The sequence below is a fragment of the Pseudophryne corroboree genome, chromosome 10 (assembly GCF_028390025.1).
Source record: "Pseudophryne corroboree isolate aPseCor3 chromosome 10, aPseCor3.hap2, whole genome shotgun sequence".
NCBI lineage: Eukaryota > Metazoa > Chordata > Amphibia > Anura > Myobatrachidae > Pseudophryne > Pseudophryne corroboree.
This window is the reverse complement of record NC_086453.1, coordinates 231,627,674-231,654,425: the sequence shown is the minus strand read 5'-3', so window position 1 is coordinate 231,654,425 and position 26,752 is coordinate 231,627,674. Positions and strand designations below refer to the sequence as shown.

Sequence of the window (26,752 nt, the reverse complement as noted above, 5' to 3'; positions counted from 1 at the left end):
AATTGGTAGAGTAGCTTGTTTTAGTGTGTAGGCATGAGCGTTTTGGACAAATGCTGATAAAACTGATGAAATGCGGCCAGAAACGCTTGGCTTTGATTATCCAATCAGTCGGCCTTGACAGAAAATATCCGCCAAAGGACCCAATATCGTGCATTGTGTGTGCATTCTTGATAAGCTGCCCATATAGTTTAGCCTGATTACCACATCTCCTCGTGGGTGGACATATGCAAATTTACTATGGTGTAGCCAAATATCTGAAACTTAAAAAAAAACACAAATATCGCGTAATGTGTAGAGCAGATATCGGAACCTTCTAGTTGCAGAAAAATCGGCCCGTTTGACAGTTCAACCCAATAAAAAATGCATTTATACATAGCATGTGTTTGAATGTGTGTAATGAAGAATAACTTGCACTACACGCACTTCTGAGGATGTCCTAGCCATTTATTGAAGAAAAAAAAGGTACAATTTCTGTCAACAGGTGGCACTGTTGCAATACAAATCACTTGAACAGCATTAGAATTGTAAAGTGTGTTCTCCATTGTGGTCAACAACAGTTTCCATTTGAAGAATAGAAATCTCTATAGCAAAACATGGCATAACAGTTGGAATAGATAGCACATGACGTAATGCTTTCTTTTAGATCTGACCATTGGTTCTTCAAATAGGAAAACTACAGCCAAAAGAGGCAAGGGGTGAGGTCAGGTGATTGGGGTGTCCAAGATGTCTGAAAGTGGGTCATCACCCACTACATTCAGACATCTTGGCAGCCATAATCACCAAACAACACCTCACGTAATGCTACTCAGGTAATTTGTAGTGCAACAGTGCCACCTGGTGACATTTGTAACAAATACTTTTGTTCAATAAATGGCTAGCGCATCCCCTGAAGTACTTGGTTGTTCACAACTCTCTTCATCAAGAGCCTTAGAACTGGCTCCAGAGTGCTCAGTATACGTTTATTTTAGCCCTGTATATAAAATAGATAGAAGGAAGCGGCACTCAGCGATTGAAAGGACTTAGACACGGCTTGAATTATCCAACATTTTCGCCTGGTTTACTGAATTATTGAAATGTTGGATAATTCAAGCAGTGACTGTATCCGTTCTTTCAATCCTTGAGTGCCACCACCTTCTATATATTGTGTGTGTCACTTCTTCTAATCTATAGGAAATTTGAGTACAAAAAAAAAAACCAAGGAAGGGTTCTCATTTTTGTATAGTTACTAATCATAATACTTTCCATGTTTAGTAGCTTATTTAGTGTACATTTTATACATTTTCTAATTTACTGCTGCCATTCCTGCGCCCTCTATTGGCTGACTCAGCTACTCTCATCCCGCTTAATACCATGGGGCAGATTTAGAGTCAAATTCTTGTTACAAATGTAACTTGTCACTTGTTACAAATGATAGATGGGTTTCCAGCCAATCAGCTCCTAACTGTCATGTGTTTGAAAAGTTGATTGGCTGGAGTACCATTTATCATTTGTAACAAGTGACAACAAGACTATTGTTGATAAATCTGCACCCATGTCTGCTCCTCTCTCACACCCCTCCATTCTCTAACATCTCAACTCTACCTAATGGAAACCTTGCTGATGAACCTTAGATGAACCCAGTCCCTTATGTCCGCTTCCTGTAGTGTCAAACCCTCTGCTTCCTGCTATTTCATCACTGTTTAGCCTACATGTACTGCAACTACCCTCTCCACCACATATCTGTTTGGCTGGTTTTCTTTCTCACTGGCTGCTGCTGATTTCCACTAAACTCGTGCAATCCTCATCAAGCTCTCGCTTCTACCTTCATTCATTCCAACCTCATCCTGATGTTTTCACATCCCATATGCCATTTTCTGGAGCACTATAAAATTCTAGATCTGTATGCAACAAACTCTCATCCGTTCATGACATTTTCCATTGTCAATCCTTCAGACCCCATGGCATTACTGACACCTGCTCCCTCTCTCTGACACATGGTCACTGACAAGGTACTGGATGGAGTAGGCTTCCCACTGTGCCCTGGTTGCACCCACCTAGTCATCCCTCATTAACGCTCCATATAATTTGATGTCCATATCATATGTCTTTTCTCTCTACTCCACAATCATTTTTTGTCATTTATCAGCCTCCAGGGCCAGTTTAACAATTTTACTGTGTTCTCTTCCATTGGACATCATCTCCAGCCACCTGCATCCAAATTTTTGCACACAAAGCCACACGTTAATGGCCCTGAATTGCCCTTTTCTCAGACTGACATGAACCACTAGTCTCTCTCTTTGTACTGTTTACTGCCCTATTCATGCTACAGCACTACTCTCACCACACGTCCAGCCACCAAACAGTCTCCTATGATCTAAATGCCAACTTTGCCACTCCAAACTGACCCACCGTGATCTTGTACCGTCATGCACCACTGAAGTAAATCTCATTCCAATGTAATATTTTTCCAATAACAACATATCATGTCTTCTTACTATGCCACCTTCTCTCACCAAGCATGCCTAATGGATACTGTCCATCTCCATTAGCATCTTCCCCTCCATCTTGAAACAAGCTACACTCCTCACAAATCATCACTTGATGGGCTTCACCGACTTGTATACATCATTGTGCTCTTGATAAGCGTGATCTTTGATTACTAATGTATATTGTCTTGTATACATGCCGGACCCAATTTTGCTCAACTCCATCTATCCTCTACCAGTAATCAACGGAGATAGCACACTGTGATAGATTGTGAAAGAGAAACTAATCTTTTCTATTACCTGTTACATTCTGATCATCTGAAAACATAAGCACCTCTGGCCCCAGGGCCAGACTCTGGACTTATGTAAGTGTAGCGCGGTTTGCTTTATTTTCACACACCTGCAAGTGCAGACATCAAATCATACATACAGCTGGATCCATAAGCCACATTCATTCATCCTTCTTTTCAGAGACATTTACTGCACAATGGGCCCAATTCAAGGTTGATCGCAAAAGCAAAAATTTCCCCTATTGGGCAAAATCATGTTGCACTGCAGGTGGGGCAGATAAGACATGTGCAGAGAGAGTTTGATTTTGATTTGGGTGTGTGCAAACTGGAACCTAAATTGCAGTGTAAAAATAAAGCAGCCACTATTTACCCTGCACAGAAACAATATAACCCACCCAAATCTAACTCTCTCTGCACAATCACGTTATATCTGCCCCCCCCCCCCCCCAACCCCCGCAGTGCACATGGTTTTGCCCATTAGAGGAAGATTTTGCTTTTGCAATCAACCTTGAATTAGGCCCACTAGCGATCCATGGCGATCCAGTGGTGTTCTATGCCTCAAGCATATTTTCTCTGCTAATTTTATGGGAATTTATATATGTTGCTGAGAGATCAACAACAAAATTGTATACTGACAGAAATTGCAACAAAAGCACATATACAATCAAACATAACGAAATAACATACACTGTCGCCAAACCTAAGCATGGTTTATTGTGAATATGTAGACTTGGACTACTTTGATTTATTCTGTATCATGAGCCCTACAGGAGCATCAGGATATGTCTTATAGCAATGTTTCTTTAAGGTTCCATTATGATATTGGCTTAAATAGGCCCCATAGAGTCTTCATCAGCACATTTCTCAGTTACAATGGTGCAATCGTTCATTCCATATTGATGTGTTTGAGTCATTTCATGGTGCTCCCTTCTATGAAGGAGCCATACTCATATTTCACTGGTAACACAATGAGGTTGTCGCCAGTATTTTGGAGCATTACATCAAACTTTAAAATAAACCATACAATATAGTTCTCCATAGACTGTTAAAACGTTGAATGAGGTTTGTCAGCAGTAGCTGAAACAATAACAATCCAGGCTTCAAATTACCCCCAAAAAAACACAGAGTCAAAATATCTCCCTGGGGAATATCCTAGCACACAGGCGAAACAGGATCGGAGACAGTCACTAGGGAACGTCTACAAACAGCTGCACTGTATACAGTCTATCATCACTCTGAAAATAGCAATACGGGGGATAGAGTTCTATTCTGTTGGGATGAATCATTTAGAATAAGTTCATCTCAAGGATAATTGGCAGAATTCATCAATCCCAGGTGAAGCATGCACTCCCTGCTGTTAGAATACAAGTCATCATTAGGTAATACATATATGCCGGAGAAAAACATGAGATTTGTCTCAGTCTGTTATAAAAATAAATATGCATGTGGGAATTAGGTAATGTGTGTGTATTGCACTGAAAATCCAGGCTGGTGCACACCGTGCAATGCGGTTCAATTGGTTCATTCAGTCTATGGGGGGTATTCAACTGAAGTCGGAAATTGCCGTCTTGTCAGAAAGAAGGCAGTTTACGACTTTTTTAGGTTGGAAGGGGTTCTGACCTATTCAATTGGGCTGCTTTTTCCCCATCAAGTCGGCAAATCTGACTTGTCGGAAAACACGTGGATCGGTGGATTAGCCACGGATCCACATGTTTTGTCAGATTCCGTGGCCAAATCCATCCGGTTTTGACCCTGGTTCCAACAATGTCAATCCAAAATTTGATACGGAGATGTCGGATCCTTTCTGTCGGAAAGGATCTGACATCTATTGAATACGCCCATATGTCCGCATTTACTAACCATTTAGGGACAGAGCCAAAGGTCTAGTCTACACTGTCCAATAGCCGCTCTGCACAGGGCTGGCCCGAGCCTTATTTTTTTAGGAAGCAAATATATTTTGGTGCCCCTTAGTGAATATAGGGGCGTGGTTTCATAGGGAAGAGGCGTGGCCACAGAATAGTACCAAGTCACATTATGCCGCACAGTAGAGCCCCTTATACACGTTATACTACAGTAGTATCCCTTACACATGTTACACCACAGTAGAGCCACTTATACATGTTACGCAACACTAGAGCTCCTTTTACACATAATGCCATGGTATAACCCTTTACACACAAGAGGGTGACAAGCTGAGGGACACTAGGAGAGGCATAGGGTGATGGGGAGAAGGTGACAAGCAGAGTGTGATGGTGAGAGGCAGAGGGTGACAGGGAGAGGATATCTGAGGTCTATGTACGAGGGAATAAAGGGGGTAAATTGGGATGAGAGGGCTCACTGGGACATGAAGGAAAAGTTTTAGTGGGGAGACAAGCAGAAAAAAAAAACAATGGCTTTTAACATTAGAGCTGAGAGGAGAGAGAGAGAGAGGGAGGGGGAGAAAGAGAGAGGGAGAGGGAAAAGAGATTGAGAGAGCAGACGAGAAGCACACAAGGAAATAGCTAGGGAGAGAGGTGAGAGATACAGGGGGGAGAGCTAGGGAGAGAGCAGGTGAGAGGCACACAGTGGGAGAGATAGGGAGAGAGTAGGTGAGAGGCACACAGTGGGAGAGATAGGGAGAGAGCAGGTGAGAGGCACACAGTGGGAGAGATAGGGAGAGAGCAGGTGAGAGGCACACAGTGGGAGAGATAGGGAGAGAGTAGGTGAGAGGCACACAGTGGGAGAGATAGGGAGAGAGCAGATGAGAGGCACACAGTGGGAGAGCTAGGGAGAGAGCAGGTGAGAGGCACACAGGGGGGAGAGATAGGGAGAGAGCAGGTGAGAGGCACACTGTGGGAGAGATAGGGAGAGAGTAGGTGAGAGGCACACAGTGGGCGAGATAGGGAGAGAGCAGGTGAGAGGCACACAGTGGGAGAGATAGGGAGAGAGCAGGTGAGAGGCACACAGGGGGGAGAGATATGGAGAGGCCCACAGGGGGGAGAGATAGGGAGAAAGCAGGTGAGAGGCATACAGTGGGAGTGAAAGGAAGAGAGCAGATGAGAGGCACACATGGGGGAGAGATAGGGAGAGAGCAGGTGAGAGGCATACAGTGGGAGAGATAGGGAGAGAACAGGTGAGAGGCACACAGTGGGAGAGATAGGAAGAGAGCAGGTGAGAGGCACACGGGGGGGGGATATGAAGAGGCACACAGGGGGGAGAGATAGAAAGAGAGCAGGTGAGAGGCAAACAGTGGGAGAGACAGGGAGAGAGCATGTGAGAGACACAGTGGGAGAGATAGGAAGAGATAGGGAGAGAGCAGGTGAGAGGCACACAGGGGGGAGAAATAGGGAGAGAGCAGGTGAGAGGCACACAGGGGGGAGAAATAGGGAGAGAGCAGGTGAGAGGCACACAGTGGGAGAGATAGGGAGAGAGCAGGTGAGAGGCACACGGGGGGGGAAGTTATGGAGAGGCACACATGGGGAAGAGATAGGGAGAGAGCAGGTGAGAGGCATACGGGGGGAGAGAGCAGGTGAGGGGCACACAGTGGGAGAGAGCAGGTGAGAGGCACACGGGGGAGAGTTAGGGAGAGAGAGGGTGGGAGGCACACAGGGGGGAGAGAGCAGGTGAGAGGCACACAGGGGGAGAGATAGTGAGAGAGCAGATGAGAGGCACACAGTGGGAGAGATAGGGAGAGAGTAGGTGAGAGGCACACAGAGGGAGAGATAAGGAGAGAGCAGGTGAGAGGCACACAGTGGGAGAGAGCAGGTGAGAGGCACACAGGGGGAGAGATAGGGAGAGAGCAGGTGAGAGGCATACAGTGGGAGAGATAGGGAGAGAGCAGGTGAGAGGCATACAGTGGGAGAGATAGGGAGAGAGCAGGTGAGAGGCATACAGTGGGAGAGATAGGGAGAGAGCAGGTGAGAGGCACACAGTGGGAGAGAGCAGGTGAGAGGCACACAGGGGGAGAGATAGGGAGAGAGCAGGTGAGAAGCACACAGGGGGGAGAGATAGGGATGTATGCAGTACAGATGTCACTAAAATCCTGTACCACATGGTAGCGCCAAAAAAGTCACAATTACCTGCACCAAAAAATAGTAGTGTAAGCAGTGTCACTGTTGCAGGGGGCTGGCATCCCAACCCCCCTATGGTGCACCTTCAGTTCTTACCCTGATAAAGTGGAGATGTCCTGAGTGCTCCCTCCTCTTATCAGTGGTGCTGTTGGGCTCCAGCGTCACCCAGATCACTAGGGTGGTGGACGCTACAGTGGAGTTGGAGATGGTCCTTGTGATGGGGTGATGGGGGGGCCTCCATAATGGTCCTTTTTCCGGTGTGGTCCAGCACTGCCTGCTGGAGAATGTGGTTTCCGGGTCTGCATTACCAGAGTAACCCGGTTGGCGGGGCGAGGGGAGGTGTTAGCAGGTGCATGGATGTGAGCTCCGCGGCGGCCACTGTATGCAGAACAGCTGAGCCGCCACGGAGAAACGGAGTGCAGGCAGAAAAATGCTGCTGTGCACTCCATAAAATATGGTGTCTGTGTATGCACTGCACCGCTGCCCTCCTTATAATCCCTCACCCCTTCCATCTCCCCAACCAGGGCAGGGAGCGCGTGCCGGGATCTCAATGGGACTTCTCAGTGAGCCGGCAGCTAGCCAATCAGGCTTTCACAAATCATAGAGAATGGTGAAGGCAGCAGCGGCAGGCGCCCTCCACAGTGTGGCGCTCTACACGGCTGCGTACCAGCGTAATGGTCGGGCCGGCCCTGGCTCTGCACTTTCACACACTTGTCAATTGAGGCCATTCTCTAATCAAATCAACCAGGTTATTAGAGCATAATTTGAACAGACGGGAGGCGGTCAAGATCCCACTGGACGGGATCCCGGCGGTCGAAATACCGACGCCGGAAACCCGACCAGCACAATCCCGACATATTCTCCCCCCGTGGGTGTCCATGACACCCATAGAGGGAGAATACAATAGTGTGCCGAGCGTAGCAAGGCACCGTGCCTGCAGCGTGGCGAGCGAAGCAAGCCCGCAAGGGGCCGTGTTCCGCTCGCCACCCCTGTCGGGATTGTGTGGTCGGGATTCCGGCGTCTGTATTTGGACCGCCGGGATCCCGTCCAGCGGGATTTAGTACTGATCCCGAACAGACAAGGTGTAAAAGCCAGAAACAAGTTGGACGTATGAACATTGTGTCATAAAGAGGTGTATTTTACACAGACTCCTTTAAGTGTAGTTCACCTCCCGCATTCCACTCACTTCCTAATGAGATGGGTGGGACAGGGAATGCGAAGACCCGATTCTCAGGAGATTGCACCATTTCAAGGACTCACGATTCTCAGCATTATGCTACGAGGAAGCGGGATCTGACAAACTCCTGTCCCCAGGTGTTCGGCTGCATTTCCCCTCCTGGGGGGGGGGGGGGGGATCTCAAAGGTAGACTGTATGACCGTACCCTCAAATTGGAACGGCGACACCAAAATTGGGACAGCTGAGAGGAATGGATTAGCTAGAGATCTTCTAGCCGCGTACATCCCAATAGTGGGAACAAAGTGAAGCACAGGACATTATAATTGAAAAAAGGTGCTCTAATATTATTCAACAGTAAATTAAATACAATTAAACAAATATAGTTATGTAGCAGGACTCATATGTGTCATATTCTTTTGTTGGGAAGAGGGCTAGCTATTGCCCATGGCCCAAACTCACCATAACTTCGTAGATTTCTGTATGTAGCCTTATGGGGGAGCGAGAAAACCCATGAGTCAGGGAGTTACCACAAGTGCGGTGCATAACCGCACTGACTCGTGTTGCGAGGGGACTTGCGGGAAATTGAACTGACTCCTTATAGTGTTAATAATGGGATAAACAAAGAACAAAAACAATAAGCAAGGTAACGCAATGAAATTAGTTTGTACATTATATATAATATAAATTGTACATCATGGAGAACACATTTTGCAGCTTTCATAGCCCTCAGAAGAAGTTGCGAGGTTGTCATGGTTCAAAATTAGAAATAAATGTTTTTTAGGTCTAGTTTCTTTGTATAAAAAGAAAGAAAATAAAAAAAAAAGTAGTTGTAAATGATGTTCTTTTTTTCTTGCTCACAGGCCCCCAGAGAGCAATGTTATCAATAAAGGCAGTAATTGATTTTATTTTCGGTAAATTTAGAAAGAGTGAACGGAGAACAGTTCTTTAATTCAACAGACACTTACAATTTAATTAATTTCATTTATTGCCCAAATCTCTATTTTCAGTCTTTTATACAATTACACACCAACTATCAATCATGCAACCATATGCTAGGGCATCCCACAAACCCTTTAATGGCATTACATTAGCATATAGGACTTAATTAGCAAATTGTATGCATACCACTGTCTTTAATTTGTGTGTCACAGGTGCTGTAGCCCAACAACCAATCACACATCTGCTTTCATTTTCTAAACTGTACTAGAAAATTACATAATGATTGGATTCTACAGACAGCATCTTCTTTGTGCAATTATTTGTGCCCCAGTTTAGATACATGTCCCCCATCTTTGGTCTGGATTTACATATTTATTGCTCATCTAGGCTATTTGTGTGCCACCCAAGAGCCCTACTGTATACCCTTATGATGCCACCCAAGAGACCTACCATACACCCACTTGATTCCACCCAAGTGCCCTACTATACACCCTCATGATGCCACCCAAGAGCCCTACTGTATTATACCCACTTGATGCCACCCAAAAGCCCACTATACACCCTCATGATGCCACCCGAGAGCCCTACTGTATTATACCCACTTGATGCCACCCAAAAGCCCACTATACACCCTCATGATGCCACCCGAGAGCCCTACTGTACACCCTCTTGATGCCACCCCAAGAGCCCCACTGTACACCCTCATGATGCCACCTGAGAGCCCTACTGTACACCCTCTTGATGCCACCCAAGAGTCCTACTGTACACCCTCTTGATGCCACCCAAGAGTCCTACTGTCCAGCCTCTTGATGCCTTGGCTCTCCAGTTTCACTCCCACTGCATTTCTTGCATAAGAAAATCAAAGACATGATACAATGCTTATTGAGCCTATAAAAGTTTGCAATACTCAAATAATACACTATTCATAAAGAAAACAATTATATTGAGCGTCACTTCTGCTCCATCGCCACTAATGGCCTGGGCCTTTATGGCCTTTCTACAAATCTGGGCAAGTCTATTGTTTTAGTCAATTATATATTCCCAATCCCACATAAACTGTGGTACTTACCATCTTGTAACGTGGGTTGAGGGCTCTGAAAATGGCTGCCTGGTTTATCTGAGGAGATAAAAATAGACAACACGTCATTAATATAATATACTACTATATTACATATTACAGTAAAAGTCAGAGGACACTAAAAGCTAACTACAATTTAGAGCAGGTATAGCTGTATGGTCTGATTCTGAAGTAAACGCCACTGTTGGAATTAGTATCTGTCACAGCAGCCCAGATATCTGTGTACGTGCATATTACTGCAGTTTCATGTGTCCCAATTACACTGCCCCCTGTTGTTTCTGCGTCTGCACTTCAGCCTTCCTCAGCGTTTACTTCACATAATGTAAGTGTCCATTCGCACAAGGGGGGTCATTCTGACCCGATCGCACGCTGCACTTCTTCGCAGACGTGCGATCGGGTCGGAACTGCGCATGCGCCACAGTGCGCCGGCGAATGGCAGTCATCGTTGCCTAGCGATCGCCTCTGAGACAGAGGCGGTCGCTAGGCGGGAGGGGGCTGAACGACGGCGTTGAGCTGCCGTTTAGGGGGAGCAGTCCGGCCAATGCAGGCGTGGCCGGACCGTTGGGGGAGCGAGCCGCGGCGGCTGCGTGATGTGTCACGCAGCCGCTGTGGCCAGCGGGAGCGACGAGTAACAGCCGGCCAGCCGCAGGAGCTGCATTGGCCGGAAGTTATTCCTCAAATACAAAGGCATCGCCTCTGTGCGATGCTTTTGTATTTGTGCGGGGTGGCCGGCACCGACATGCGGGGCTAACGATCGTAGCTGTGCTAAATTTAGCACAGCTACGATCAACTCGGAATGACCCCCAAGATGCAATACTGAGGCACCTAACTGGTTATTTGGGACACACCAAGTTTTCTGATTCAGATGCGTGCGCGGTCAGGGCCTAATTCATGTTTGCATGCAATGTCTGATTATCACAAAATGGAGCAATTACCTGCAGGCTGTGCATGTGCTGCGGTCGCAATGTGCATGCACCAAGGTGCCACTGTGATCTCCCTTGCAATGAGGATTTTATGTAAGAGTGGTTGACAAGATGTGAGCGTTTGGATGCGTTAGTGGTGAGTTAATGGGGAGCGGCAGCAAAAACGCTGGTATGTCATTGCCATTTTTGGAGCATGAGCATGTATCTGCAATCAGCTGCAATCATGTATACAGAGAAACATGCACCAGCATCGTTACTGCTGCAGCCAGTATATGTAGCCATAGGCCAACCCTTCGCCTCGATGTTCCTCATTTTACGTATAAGCTGTGAATGTGTACACAGCTGCAAATGAGTTTGCAATATCTCCCAGTGGGCGTCTCTTTTAATTACTGGGCAGCAGCTTCACTTGCTAACAGCAGCTCTATAGCCTGGAGCAGGGGAGGGGAACCTCCGGCCCGTAGGCCGTATAAGGCCCGCAAAGCCGTTTCTTCCGGCCCACCTGCTGATGTATGTCAGCGAGACACACCGCCCCTCAGTTCGGCGGTGGCGTGTCTCAGCTGTCAGGCCAGGGAGGAGAGCGCAGCTATGTCCGGCGGCAGTGGCGGATACGATCTCAACCAGCCGCCTGTTCCTGATCCAATCAGACCTCGCGGACCGGTAGCCAATCAGGAGCTGCCGCTGCCGGTCCGCAAGCTCAAACTTGCTCACGAACCGGCAACTGGTTTGAGGTCCTACACGCCGTCGCACCAGACATAGCTGCGCTCTCCTCCCTGCTCTGACCCCGACACGCCGCCGCTGGACGGAGCACTAAGGGACAGGAGAGGTGCACACTGCGCTCTCCTCCCCTCTCCTGACACACAGCAGCAGCAGCAGCAGTGAGCAGCACAGTGGGGTGGGGGGTCATGTGTGGGGCATTTGTGTATCTGGCACTGTGGGGCATTTGTGTATCTGGCACTGTGGGCATTTGTGTATCTGGCACTGCGGGGCATTTGTGCATCTGGCACTGCGGGGCATTTGTGCATCTGGCACTGCGGGGCATTTGTGCATCTGGCACTGCGGGGCATTTGTGCATCTGGCACTGCGGGGCATTTGTGCATCTGGCACTGCGGGGCATTTGTGCATCTGGCACTGTACTGGCATATGTGTATCTGGCACTGCACTATTGGGGGGCATGTGTATCACGCCCCATTTTAATTGGCTACACCCATTTTTTGGCGTACGTACCCAGTACCACTAATAGGCATAAAAAGTGGCGGAATACCTACTGGGGGGCAGGCTAATTTTTAAGTTGATCATTTTTTAATGGTCCCTGAAGGATTTGATAAATATCCAAATGCCCCTTGGTAGAAAAAAGGTTCCTCCACCCCTGGCCTAGAGAATCATAATTGCAATTGCATCTGCGTACAAGAATGAATTAGGCCCTCAGTTCAAAATCTGGAGATGCATCCGTTTTAATAGCCCATAATGTGATCCTCTTACTTAAATGTATTTCCTTTTCCAATCGTGCACATCATTAGGACACAAAACCTAAAATCAGGGGTCCACAAATGTGGGCAAAGCCAGCCGGTTGTGGACATAAAGACACGGATTGGACAAGCACAGTGTGCCTAATCCATTAGCAGCGTGATAGTGCTTAGTATGAATGCATATGGAAGATAAATATATGAATCGCGTACAATGAGCCATCTAGAGCATTTATTCTCTATTGTGCTGCTCTGTTAGAGGCAGACCAGTAGGGGGTGTGCTAGCAAATGGCCTATTTTAAGCTATGGTAATAGATGTCAGAAGTTCAACTGGACAACCATTAGGGGTCACACAGCGGAAAGAAAGAATACCTTTGTATGGGAAAACCAAACTGTTTGGCATAAAACAATGGTGTTGATTAGAGAGACAAAACAAATCTTGCTGTATAACAGAAATATAACCACCCTGCCAGGAACCAGTTACCACCAAGCACTGCTTATCGTTAAACCAACACAAGCGATACGGCTAGTAAAAATAAAAGACATAAGAGAAGTCCGTGTTCAACTAAGGGAGAAATCTGCCAGCCATACTATTCCACAATTCATCAGAACCTTTGAACATAGTAAGTGAGGTGTGCACTACCTACTGTGCAAAAAAATGAAAACATTAAGACAGACTGCTGGTTTAATCAGCCTACTCGGACTTATCCCTTGTAAAGCGACAGATAAAGAAAACATTAGCATATACAGAGTATAGTTATGCATACTAGTCTGCCAATGTGATTGGTTGTAAAGAGACACCGAAAATCTTCTATCAGATACTCAGGCGAGAAGGACGGGGGGGGGGGGATCAGAATAGGCAGCCAGCCAATGTACAGTCACCCTTGTATTATTAACAAGTGTTTACTGTAGGCAGGAGCTAAATAAATATTTCTGTCAGATATTAATCAGCTTTATAAATAGATATTTGCCAAGCAGGAGTCGAGATAGCTTCAATATTATTTTCTTATTATGTTCATTTTCAAAATTACTTCCATTTTTTTTTTCAAGGGCGCAAAGACGGAGGAACTTTTATTAAGTTTTGTTCAGAAATAACATGTTAATTCCACATCAGTCTCCCATAGGGACACACTGTATCCAAGTGTCTCTGGTGTGCGTATAAGAAGATGGAGCTATAATTTCTATTATGATGCTTCTATTTTCTACAGTTTTTCATACACAGCAAAGAGATGTAATGACAGATGCATTATTAATGCACCTATTTGCCAGCAGCATGACGGGAGACTGTTCTACCGTAGTTAATGTTTTGTCTTGCAACATGTCAGCCTAATGCAGCATTGGGAAGTCCCTTGTTGCAGAGGAATATACTTGTAACGGCTGATTATATAGCAAACAAGATGGATGGTCAGTAATATAACATTGATGGGGTTTGCCACTGTCCTTAGTGAATCCTGGACATAGCAGTGATGAGTGGTAACACAGCACTATTCAACAAGCTCTCATTTTGCAACACTAACATCAACCGCTTCACATTTTTAAAGTGCAAGTAACCGAAACCTTAATTGAAAGTGTAGAACACAAAGGGGGAGATTTATCAAAGCTTGGAGAGAGATGAGGTACCAACCAATCAGCTCCTGTAATTTTTCAAACACAGCCTATAAAATGACAGAATCTTATTGATTAGTACTTAGGGGTCTATTTCAGGGGCGTTTTAAGAGAGGAGTGGACCAGTGTGTAGCCTCCGTTGCGGCCCCCTCCTCTACGGCAGCAGTAGACTCTGGCAAAATACCAGAGTCTACTGCGCATGTGCAGGTCTCCGGGAACATGGAAGCCGCAGCTTGTTCCCGGGGACACTTTCAGTGCGCATGCGCAAATCACTCAGAAATGGCCCCGGTGGCCATTTTCCGAGTGATTTGTGGCCGCACAGCAGTGACACCGCTGCGGGACTCCGGAGGGATAAGTATAATGTTTGAGTGCAGTGTGTGCGGTGTGGGCCCCCATGGACCCATTATAGAAATGCACCCCGCCCACACTGCACCCATTATAGAAGCGCCAATGGTCTATTTACTAAGCCTTGGATGGAGATAAAGTGCACGCAGATGAAGTACCAGCCAATCAGCTCCTAACTGTCATTTTTCTCACACAACCTGTGACATGCCAGGTAGTTGCCGATTGGCTGGTACTTCATCTCCGTGCACTTTATCTCCATCCAAGGCTTAGTAAATAGACCCCTTAATCTCACTCCAAGCTTTGATACATCTCCACCAATGTAACTAGCATTTTGCTGAATATTTTGCTTTGATATTTGGTTAACCTTTTGTAAGCATAAATTAGGGCCCATTCCACTGCAGATGACCAACAGAATGAAATTGCACAACACTGTTTCCAACAGGCAGAACCTCAGAAGTTTGCATTTAAGCATCTCTGGCTGTAGGGGATGCAGTTAAATTGCCGGCAGTCGGGATCACGGCGGTCACGATACAGACACCGGAATCCTGACTGGGCACAACACCAACAGCAGGAATCCCGCCTCACAGAGGGTATTCCCGCAAGGGGACGCTTTGCGCTCGCCCCGCTGTCACCATACTGACGGCCAGTATGCTGTATACTGCATCACGACCGTCTGTAAATCATACTGAACCCGGCTGTAGGATTCGCAAAAGAGGTGGTCTTGGTAGAACATTTGACTGGATATATGACTGGACATCCAGTGATCCAGTGTGTTGCTACTAGGGAGGGGAACTGAATGAGGAAACACCAGAACCATTGATTGTTTTGGCTCTGATGCTTGATTTTATATATATATATATATATATATATATATATATATATATATCTCCTATATAATAAAAGGCGAATGCTGCTCCTCACCTCTATGAGGGGAATTCAAGTGTTTTGCATGCTGGCGGTCACTAGATGGTGCTTGATGGAGCAATTCAATTGTTGCTCCATTCGGGTGCGTTCAGCTACCAGCACTGACATTACTGTTATGTTGTTACGTCATTTTGATGGGCTGGTAACTAGGATATACATTTTTTTTTTTTTTGCTTTCTATTGATGGTGAGTTTGCAAATTTTAAATCAGCCTAACCACCAACGATGGTTTTGCTCCAATGCTGACTAAGGGCCTAATTCAGATCTGACTGCAGCAGCAAATTTGTTCGCTAATGGGCAAAACATGTGCACTGCAGGGGGGGGGGGGGGGGGGGGGGGCAGATTTGGGTGGGTTATTTTGTTTCTGTGCAGGCTAAATACTGGCTGCTTTATTATTACACTGCTACTTAGATTTCAGTTTGAACACACGCCACCCAAGTCTAACTCTCTGCACATGTTACATCCCCCCTGCAGTGCACATGGTTTTGTCCATTGGCTAACAAATTTGCTGCTGCGATCAGATCGAATTAGGCCCGAAATCATACCTCCCAACTTTTGATAGAGATAAAGAGGGACAGTAACCTGCGCCGAAGGCGCACGTCCGAATTTTGGGGGGTGGCCTTGTTGAAAGGGGCGTGACCTCACAGAAAGGGGCATGGCTTCTCGGCAAACGTTGCAATCGCAAATCACGCCCCGTTTTTGTCACTGTGGGGGCATGGACAGTGCTCAGTGAGCTGCTGGCCATGCCCCCTGTTCCTCTCTGTCGGGCGAATAGATGCTGTGCACATGCACACAGCATCTATTCACTGCTGCTCTGATCAGAGCAGCGAGTGACAGAGGGGGATCTCCCAACTCCCCCCCCCCCCCCCCCCCCCCCGGGGACACTGCGACTCGCGGGTGGGACAGCGGGACATACCGTGAAAAACAGGACTGTCCCGCCAAAATCGGGACAGTTGGGAGGTATGCCTAAATGGTCCCTGCCTACACGGTCAGCTGCTTTCGCCTGCAGACTCAGGTGAAGCTCTCCAGTGTTCCCCAGCTGGAACACTGCCCACATCATTCACAATCATCTTAAACAGCTGTAAGGGCTGCTTCAGGGAAGTGAGAGGACTGGTTTAGCAAGAAGACACCTCCTATATGGCATGGGAAACCAGTGCTTGGGTATTGGGAGGTATTCACCACTTCAGCACATATGGCGTCTGTCTGCTTAAAAATCCCAGTTTCTCCTCTACATCATTTGCTCTTCAATGCTGCTTCCAATGTTAAAAAAAAATCAATGCTCCAGTACCAATGTTTACCTGGCATTGATGTTCTGTTTCCAATGCTAAAAACATCGGCACCATCAATGTCTCCCATTCAAATCCCATCCCTAGTTGCTGCTGCTTATTCCCTTTGTTAATTTCATAGGCCAGTGGTTCACAAACCCGGGCCTCAAGTCATCCTGACAGTCATTCATTTTGATTAAACCGTATGTGCTCACACATGGATATCCTTAAAAGCTGCCCTGTTATGGTGCCTTGAGGGCCGAGTTTGGGAACCACTGCCCTAAGCAGCACAAATCTGCATACAGAATATTACTTTTCTGGCATCCTGGCATTTATTTAATGGCAGAAGCTGATTCATACTAATCTTTGCCTATAAACATTCGGACACATTTTGTAGTTGGGCCTCAATATGCTTGAAGGGGCGTAACAGGGGATGAAGGGGACATGCAAGCTTTAGCACAGTACAGTATAAGGGTATGTTCATGCAAATGTGTCCCCTGCAAGGTTGTATGTGTATGTGCCTGTCAGGAGACGGTTCACTATTGCACGCTTGATCCCTGATGCAAAATACAAACTGATGATGATGGTGATTAGCAGTGACTTCTGATTGGCTAAGTGCAGCTTGGTCTCTCTCCCTATGATACTATTACTATCAGTGTAATAATGTCCATAGATTACAGCAGTCAGTAGCATGAAAGCAGATTATTCCCTTGATCTTTTTAAGAAGATGACAATGGATGTTTGTATTTAATTGAACTTAATTAGCACTTTTAGTTTGTATTTCAGCTTGCACTGGCTGGTGGGTGGGGAGAGGGCGCTCCTTGGAAAGCATGGCATAGACACAGGACAGGGTTCAGTCTAATTCTGGGGAGAAATTCAAAACCAGATTTCAGTTTGGGGAGAGAGATAACGGATATGAAATAATGGGAGGGCAAGTTCTATTGTTCTGTGCTTTATGGAGAAGCACACAGCCGTTTCCACTCTGCATATAAGGTATCGCACCACTTCTGAGGTCAGACGTCATTCTACACATGTAACGGGAGGCATTCTGCATCTGCACACTGTACTGCAGCATTTGTAATTGCACTTTCGGGGTCAATCAGATTTGATCGTAGATCTGCTAAATTTAGCACATCTACAATCATTTACTCTGACATGCGGGGGGACGCGCAGCACAGGGCTAGTCTGCGCAGCACAGGGCTAGTCCACCCCGCATGTCAGCCCCCCCCCCCTGGCACAGGTACAGAAGCATTGCACAACGGCAATGCTTTTGCACCTGGCCAATAGCTCCCTGCCAGTGCAGATGCTGTGCGCTGGCAGGCCGCTACTCACCGTGTCCCGGTCGCATGTGACATCACGCAGCCTCCGCGGCCCACCCCTTCCCCAGTGGTCCAGACACGCCTGCAGCGATCCAGTCTGAATTAGTCCCTTTGCCAAAGTAAAACAAAGCTTCAAACACACACAAGTGTCACATATAATAAAGTCAGCTCCAGTGCTCTCTCATTCTCATTATTAATGTAAGCTATAAATGATGCTAAACACCGCAGTATTTTTGCGGGGAAACAGAAAAGGAGGTATTTAATAAAAGAGTGAGAGAGACATACATAAGATGTATTTCTGGCTTTACCAACAGCAGAAGGTAGTGGTGTGCTAGGCAGAGCAATGCACTCCGTATAGGCATAGGGCCGAATTCAATTAACCACAAATTTACCATGAATTGCGGTAAGTTCGTGAAAAGGCCTATTCAATTGTCCGCAAAAACAGATTTGCTGTAAGTTCACCGCAGATTTCAATTCACCAACTCTGAGCAGGTGATAAAACTTGGGGAAATTCCCTATTTAAAGTAAAAATGTCAGGATTTGGTTCTGAACCCCCCTGGGATACCCCCCTGAATGATTAATTAGGCACATAGAAGTTTTACTTATTTTTAATTGCCCAATAATGACAAGTGGGACAAGTGTTTTAGACTTGCATGTGGGAGTAATCAGTCTGTTTCCATTTTTTTTTAAGTCCCCTAAAATTACCCAGTATACTTATACCCATTTTAATTTACCCCAAATTTAATTTCAGCACTTGTTTTGCTGAACAAAAATAGCTTTTGTATATTTATTTTTTACATTTATTAAAAAATGCATATAACAGCCATTTGACCCAATGAAAGTACCAGAAATACTTTTATTACAACCAATAAAAAACTTTTATACTGTTATCCGATGTTAGTTTAGCGAGTAATCATTATTAATTATTTGTTTTTTATTTATTTGGGGGGGGGGGGGGGGGGGGCAGACAGATTTAACCATTTTTTTCACTTTTCACTTTCAGGACCAATTTTAGCTGTATTCCCATTTTCACTAATTTGCAATTGAACAGGTGAATCAGGAAGCGCACATAGGATAAACCAGGATTAAAGTTGTGAAGTATGATAAACATGTTTATATAGGCTCGTGTTTCGTCCACTTTAACCCAATCAAGTCAATTCCACTTAGCGTTGATTGAATATTTATCAAATATGAACCCATACACACACACACACACACACACACACACACACACACACACACACACACACACACGTGGCAGCAATTGCAGGCAGCCACAGAGCCTTATGCTAAAGTTTGTGCCTCCCACTGATCTTACGCCAACCGCTGCAACAGTCATCATTAGTAAAGGTACTTGCACCAACCCCATGGTGCAACAGGCTTCCCTCCTCCGTATGCATGGTTCCATGCGCTCGCATGGTTGCCACAGCAAAGAGAGATCCAGCTGAGTTCCATCCGACTCAGAACAGAACGGACATGAGCATGTGCTATATACCGTGTGTGTCCATGTACAGAGATCTATCCAATTCACAGTCAGCCCCACAATGTCTGGACAATATTAACTACACTGTCCAACACTAACCAATCGAATCAGAACTTTGAACCAACGTAAATGATGGATTTTCTATGCATTGCAAAGTTACAATGTCAAATCTGAAGTGTAGAAAGAACGCTAATCTATGATGAATGTAATATATTTCACCTTTCAGTCTGGGTTTCTTAAACCTGGCACATACAGTACAGTAAGTATGAATAGGGTATCAACACAGACTGACATAGACTTGTTGTAGACATTGGTTGGGATCCCTGTTACTCTGGGCAAGGTACAAACAACTCTGGGTCAAGACATAAGCTGCTCGATGCTTTCTGAACAGAGGTCAGAAAACTGCATCAGCGTAATTACTGAAATGCATTCCTTACAGCAATCTAAAGCACTTCTGATTATAAACATGTCAGTGAAAGATGCAGTTAATATGTAAAACACCAAATCATTGCACTAATACTGTAGTAATGCATTTCCCATCTGCATTAATACTGTAGTAATGCATTTCCCCATCAGCATTAATACTGTAGTAATGCATTTCCCCATCACTATTCACTATTAATACTGTAGTAATGCATTTCCCCATCAGCATTAATACTGTAGTAATGCATTTCCCCATCAACATTAAGACTGTAGTAATGCATTTCCCCATCGGCATTACAGGTTGAGTATCCCATATCCAAATATTCCGAAATACGGAATATTCCGAAATACGGACTTTTTTGACTGAGAGTGAGATCGTGAAACCTTTGTTTTCTGATGGCTCAATGTACACAAACTTTGTTTAATACACAAAGTTATTAAATATATTGTATTAAATGACCTTCAGGCTGTGTGTATAAGGTGTATGTGAAACATAAATGAATTGTGTGAATGTACACACACATTGTTTAATGCACAAAGTTATAAAAAATATTGGCTAAAACTACCTTCAGGCTGTGTGTATAAGGTGTATATGTAACATAAATGCATTCTGTGCTTAGATTTAGTTCCCATCACCATGATATCTCATTATGGTATGCAATTATTCCAAAATACGGAAAAATCCCATATCCAAAATACCTCTGGTCCCAAGCATTTTGGATAAGGGATACTCAACCTGTAATACTGTAGTAATGCATTTCCCCATCAGCATTAATACTGTAGTAATGCATTTCCCCATCACTATTCACTATTAATACTGTAGTAATGCATTTCCCCATCAGCATTAATACTGTAGTAATGCATTTCCCCATCACTATTCACTATTAATACTGTAGTAATGCATTTCCCCATCAGCATTAATATTGTAGGAATGCATTTCCCCATCAGCATTAATACTGTAGTAAAGCATTTCCCCATCACTATTAATACTGTAGTAATGCATTTCCCCATCAGCATTAATACTGTAGTAAAGCATTTCCCCATCACTATTAATACTGTAGTAATGCATTTCCCCATCATCGTACAACTTATTTTGCTCACTGAGAGTTTGGACGTGACTTATTAGTACAAGCAAAGAGGGAGAAGCAGAAACAGAGCTCTTGTAAGAACCACATCACTAGAGTTCAAGTGAAAGGGTTTTCCATCGTTAGAGAAGAACAACTGTAAATAACTGGGGAACTCTCCCTTGGGACATCTACAATTTCACAATACAACAAGGTCCAGATAATTACTGTGACTCCGGACCTCCGGTGGATACAGTTTAGTACAATGCCTGGAATCTGAGAGATCAGACAAAATGTAGAAAAATAAAAGCCAGATGCTGGCTGCCCTGATTGCCAGTGTGTATCGCTACCTGTGCATCAGATCCTACAGTATTACAGGAGCTGTCCAGCAGAGGTCCCGAGCCACTGTAAGGAATAGGACTCTAGCTGCATTGAGGAAAAGGTAGTTCTCTCAGGAGAGACACAAACCAGTGCACTAGGAAAAGTAGGAAGGGGCTGTATAACAAAATATACAATATCCAGTAAGCAGGTGGTCAAAAATAATTCCTGAATGTGACAGTTCCTATTTTACGTATTTGTGTTGATATATTTTGTCTAATACGTGTACCACAGGCATTCCCAACCGCGGTCCTCAAGGCACACCAACAGTGCAGGTTTTAGTGATATCCAGGCTGCAGCACAGATGGTTAAATCAAAATAACTGAGGTACTAATTAAGTCACCCGTGTTCAAGCCTGGATATCACTAAAACCAGGACTGTTGGTGTGCCTTGAGGACAGAGGTTGGGAAACACTGGTGTACCATATAAGTGCTAACTCACACAGAGCAGTTTACCCCTGAATTTCTGAAGAACTGAATATTAGAGGATAAAAGGATTCTCCAGCAAGGTCAGTAAACTATGATCTGTATCCGAGTTACAATGAGGTTCTAAATTATTTATGTTTGTAGGGTAGGTTACTCAGCACCTGGCAGATTATGTTCTAAAGACATCTGATAGCTATGCATACAACAACAAAGGAAATGGGAAAATGTAATACTCAGGTCTACAGAACCAGCACTCCTCTAATACAATAGCAGCTAAGAAATGTAGTTTAAAATGAGGAGTTTGCCACAATCATTGGGAAGATCCATTCACACACAATTCTATTCCGTAAAGGGTACATCAAGAGACAGTAAGCTAACGAGTATTCAATTAATTGAATGCCTGTAAGATCTCATGGCATATCGGGAGAAAGAAACTAGGTCAGTAAACCAAGGATGTAAGCACCTCCCATTGCAAAGCTCAAATCCTGTCATTTGGGGAAAACAAACGATAGGTTTAATGAGTAGGATTCCTACATCTCTCTCTCTCTCTCTGGACGGACACACACACACACACACACACACACACACACACACACACACACACACACACACACACATATGCATTCACACACAGGACAAGAGAGCAATGAATGAGCAATGATTAATCGACTTGAGCATTGTCCACATTCACTCCTACTGTCATAAACCTCTACTGCACACTGACAGCTCAGAAGAAAGGGTGATGGGGGATTTGCACTGGCCACACCTACAGTTATTGAGGAATAGGAGCACTGCAAATCCAAGTGTTGAAGTAGCAAGTAGGATCAAGCAAATGTTGCATGGGATCATGAAATAGCGAACAACCAGAGAGACTTTATGTTGGTATATTCGGTCCCGCTCAGTAGCTGGCGCAGGGTAGTGACAGCCAGTCATGGCAAAGTCTCTCAGGGGTAGATCTATAGTCTCCACAAAGCTACCTCCCAATCCAGTGTTATATCCTCATTCTGACAGTCACGTTGTCATTATGCGTGCTTAAAAACCCCCAAAAAAAGACAAAACAAGTAAAGATTTTCCCAGTTAGGACACCATGGTAGACGCAGGCTAAGGTCAGCGTGAGTAAGGCCACGTGTGGTCACCAACAATGCTTTTGTTCCTGCCAATCCCCAAGTGCCAAACATATGTGGGTCTCAAACACGCTAAACTTTGTGAAATTCACGAATCCCATTCCAGACAGACAGGTGGAAGGAAATGCTGTACATCCAACGGTAGGTATATCTCAGGTAAACATCCACAAAGTTGGTTGAATACACAATGACAGCTCTGTACAGATCTCCCTTGTACATTTATAGGCATTAAACACGTCTTAGAATTCTCCTGACAACATCTTGCATCGCAGGTACGAATATAGGCTCCAGCTGCAGAAAGAGCACAAATCCATTCAAAGATGTTAGAGAGGGAGAGGTGTTAGAGAATGCCTCAGTACCTCGCTCAGAGATGAGCTGGTGCCATTTCCACCTACTGCTGAAGCATCACAGAATACAGGCATAAGGCTTAAACTTTCTCAAAAAAAAGAAGCATGGACTCATTAAGAGCTTAAAAATCCCCCCCTTCTTTTTATAGCACAAAAGTTCCTTGCAAATACTTCTGCTGCTTCTGTCATACTCCTATGTGCTCCATTTTCTCAGCAGTATACACACCATCCTTCTTCTGATGAAATATACTGCTACTTAATTTTCACTCCCCCCATTCGCTTTCTCACACCACGCAGGCACGGCTGCCTCAGTGTCTCCCCCACTTCTTTTGACACCAGCACATAGTTTCGTCACTGCGTTCTTTGGTGGTTTTCTCAAGCAGCTTAACAACCACCTCTCAATTTTGCCTTCGGAGGAGGGGGGGGGGGGGGGGGAAGCTCAGGCTCCCGAGGCTCATCAAATGTTGGTCCTTGCAAAAATACGCTTACCCATTCATCAGCCAGGCAGGCACTGAAAAGTAAGAGAGAAAGGGGCGAGGGGCAACGTCTTAGGGGGGGAGGGCTAGCAGATAGCTAGAGTCCCATCGGAGGCATGTGTGACAGAATACAAGCGCTCGTAGCTAAACACCAGCTCAGGACTCTGCGGTGTGCGCGCAGGCAAGTTTCTGTATAGGTAAATAGGATCTCACCTGCAGTGCTTACGATCCACAACACTACACATGGAGACTCTTCTGCACAATCACCCCTTGCTATGGCCCGTCTGAAAATTCACCTGCTCTCTTTCCAAAATAAGACACAGGATGCAAAAGCTTCTGAGGACTTGGAATCTGATTTTCTTTTCTCTAGCTCCAAGGAAGCTGCACAGCTGCTCGCATTCTCAGGCTACAAGCAAAGTGCACAAATATAGGAGGGTGGACAGACTTCCCAAGCTGACAGGTCCACTATGGTCTTCCTCCAGCAGTCTTAGGGGACTCCTGTTGGTGTGTGACTGTACCCTCTATTTGTCAGCGCAACAGCTCAGGCAGGAACCTTGCTGAAGACAAGAGGCAAAAAGAGAGAGCCTGACACACAGCACTAGACAAAGAGTAAATGCTTTAGGGGATTCTCTTCACAGCCTCTTCAGGGTCCCTGTATGTGCATACAAAAGCAAAGAAGGGGAGGGGGCTGAGCTGCTGTGTGACAGGGGGCGGGGGGCATAGCCTCACCAGTGCTCTCCCTCGCACAACGTGCTTCAGCCAGAGATCTATATCACATGCAAATGCTCCGAAGACGGACATACTGTATGCAAAGTACGGAAACTCCGCACACCCAGCCACTAAAGCCCACAGATTCCTGCTCCCCTCAGCCTTGCTTCTGCCCGTTCCCACTTTCTTAGGCATCTTAGATGGACCTAACTACTGCCACAGGCAACATATTCATCATATTTCATGCTTCAGCCCACATAATAATTATTATTTCTCACTGGCAGCTCCACTACAGGCGATGCCCTATGTTATTATTCTCTCGCTTATTAATGGTCATGTTACGTGTCCTCATTTCCAGACCAGTCACCATTTAACCATTTCTGTGGGAAGATGCAACAAAACCAAATTCCCATTATCACCAAGATTACTGATGTATAGAGAACTCAGTGAGAATGAGGTTATATTTCTGCATCTAGTCTCCAATGTAAATGACTAGGATTTGTTTCAGTAGAATTGTAAACTATTTAGATGCCAAAATCAGCAGCCTCACATGCACAATACAGCCGGCCACACATATGAATGCTGTGTCTCTAATTACATTTTTATTCAATAGGACGCCACATCCACACACCCCTAATTAGCAGAACATCTCATGCCAGGGCATTAACAATTCAGTTCTATGACACGGAAACCTTAGTTAAATTCTGCTAATTTGGGGGTATTGGCAAAAATAATTCTGGACATAACCTTTAAAATTAGTATATACAAAAGCCTTTTGTATGTGTCCTCAGACTGCTGTTCCGTCTAAGCTGGGCTCCGAAAAGCATCATTGAACATGTTAGGAAAATGTCATTGTGCAGGGTTGCAATGAACTGCAGATTCACAAGTCTAAAGGTGCATACACACGGAGAGATTTTGGCTATGAGAGATTTTGACTAACTTTTCCCTTGAACTGGCAGTAGGAGATTTTGACTAACTTTACCAGAGATTTTGTCTAACTATGCAAGAGATTTTGGCTATGGGAGATTTTGGCTATGGGAGATTTTGACTATCTCATTTAAATAAGGGGATGAGTGTCATATATAGGACGATTTTACAGGGTGGCTGGTATTTAAATAGCTAAAAGTTAAAAAAAAAAATTTGCGTGGGGTCCCCCCTCCTATGTAAAACCAGCCTCGGGCTCTTTGAGCCAGTCCTGGTTGTTAAAATACAGAGGAAAAAATGAGTAGGGTTCCCCCATATTTAGACAACCAGCACCGGGCTCTGCGTCCGGTCCTGGTTTAAAAAATATGGGGGACAAAAGACATAGGGGTCCCCCGTATTTTTAAAACCAGCACCAGGCTCCACTAGCCAGGGAGATAATGCCACAGCCGGGGGACACTTTTATATTGGTCCCTGCGGCCGTGCCATTACCCCCCCAACTAGTCACCCCTGGCCGGGGTACACTGGAGTGAGGACCCCTTAAATCAAGGGGTCCCCCCCTCCAGCCACCCAAGGGCCAGGGGTGAAGCCCGAGGCTGTCCCCCCCATCCGTGGGCCGGTGGATGGGAGGCTGATAGCCTTTCAATAGTAATATTGTTCTTTACATGAGGCTTATAGGTCCCAGCAAGCCTGCCCCAGCATGCTGGCACTTGGAGAACCACAAGTGCCAGCATGCCCGGACATAAAGGGCCCGCTGGCACCTGTAGTCCACCTGTAAAGAAAATATTTAAAAAAAAACACAAACACATTCTTTTAAAAATCCTTTATTAAACTGGGTCTTCACCTGGGGGCGGCGGCCTTTAAGCTCTTTTGCATGGCCGCCGCCTTCCCAGGGCTTCCGGCGTCTTCACCTGGGGGGGCGCCACCTCCCCAGGGCTTCTGGGGTCTTGCTCCGGCGTCTTCACCTGGTGGGCGGCGGCTGCTAAGCTCTTTTGCATAGCCGCCGCCCATCCAGGACTTCCACGGCGTCTTCAGGAGCTCTTCTCCGCTCCTCCTCCGCCGTCGGACTGAAAGCCGCTGCCTCGCGCTGACTTATATAAGTCAGCGGGAGGGGGCGGGGCGATGACGCGGCGAGCCGTGATTGGCTCGCGGCGGCCATCTTGAATTTCAAAAATGACGCTGAGGCGCCATTTTTGAAACTGGTACCGCTCCGCTGCCAAACTCTGCAAGAGAAAGGTAAATTTCCGCCGCCCGCACCGCTGCCGCAACCCGCCGCCGCCCGCACCGCCGCCGCCCACACCGCCACCCGCACCGCCGCCGCCCACACTGCCACCCGCACCGCCGCCGCAACCCGCCGCCGCCCACACCGCCACCGCAACCCGCCGCCGCCCGCACCGCCGCCACAACCCGCTGCCGCCCGCACCACCGCCGCCTGCAACATCGCTATCGCTGGGAAAAATCGCTGGCCTCTAGCGATTTTAACTAACTTTACCAGCGACATAGCCAAAATTGCCTTAAAGGTGCATACACACGGAGCGATATAACTGAGCGATTTTGACTAT

General features: G+C 45.9%; 1 protein-coding gene across 8 annotated transcripts in view; it reads right to left on the bottom strand.

Moving 5' to 3' along the window:
* AGRN (agrin) overlaps positions 1–26,752 on the bottom strand; it is a 709,575-nt gene that overhangs the window by 433,007 nt on the left and 249,816 nt on the right. For 4 of the 8 annotated variants that reach the window (XM_063943138.1, XM_063943142.1, XM_063943139.1 and 1 more), the window contains exon 2: positions 9,990–10,037. The exons of 1 other annotated variant lie outside the window; for it this stretch is intronic. In XM_063943138.1, the coding sequence (XP_063799208.1) occupies positions 9,990–10,037 (48 nt within the window). Of the gene's footprint in view, positions 1–9,989; positions 10,038–22,384; positions 24,199–26,752 lie in introns of those variants that run through there. 3 more of the 8 variants (XM_063943143.1, XM_063943145.1, XM_063943141.1) reach the window with 2 other exon arrangements.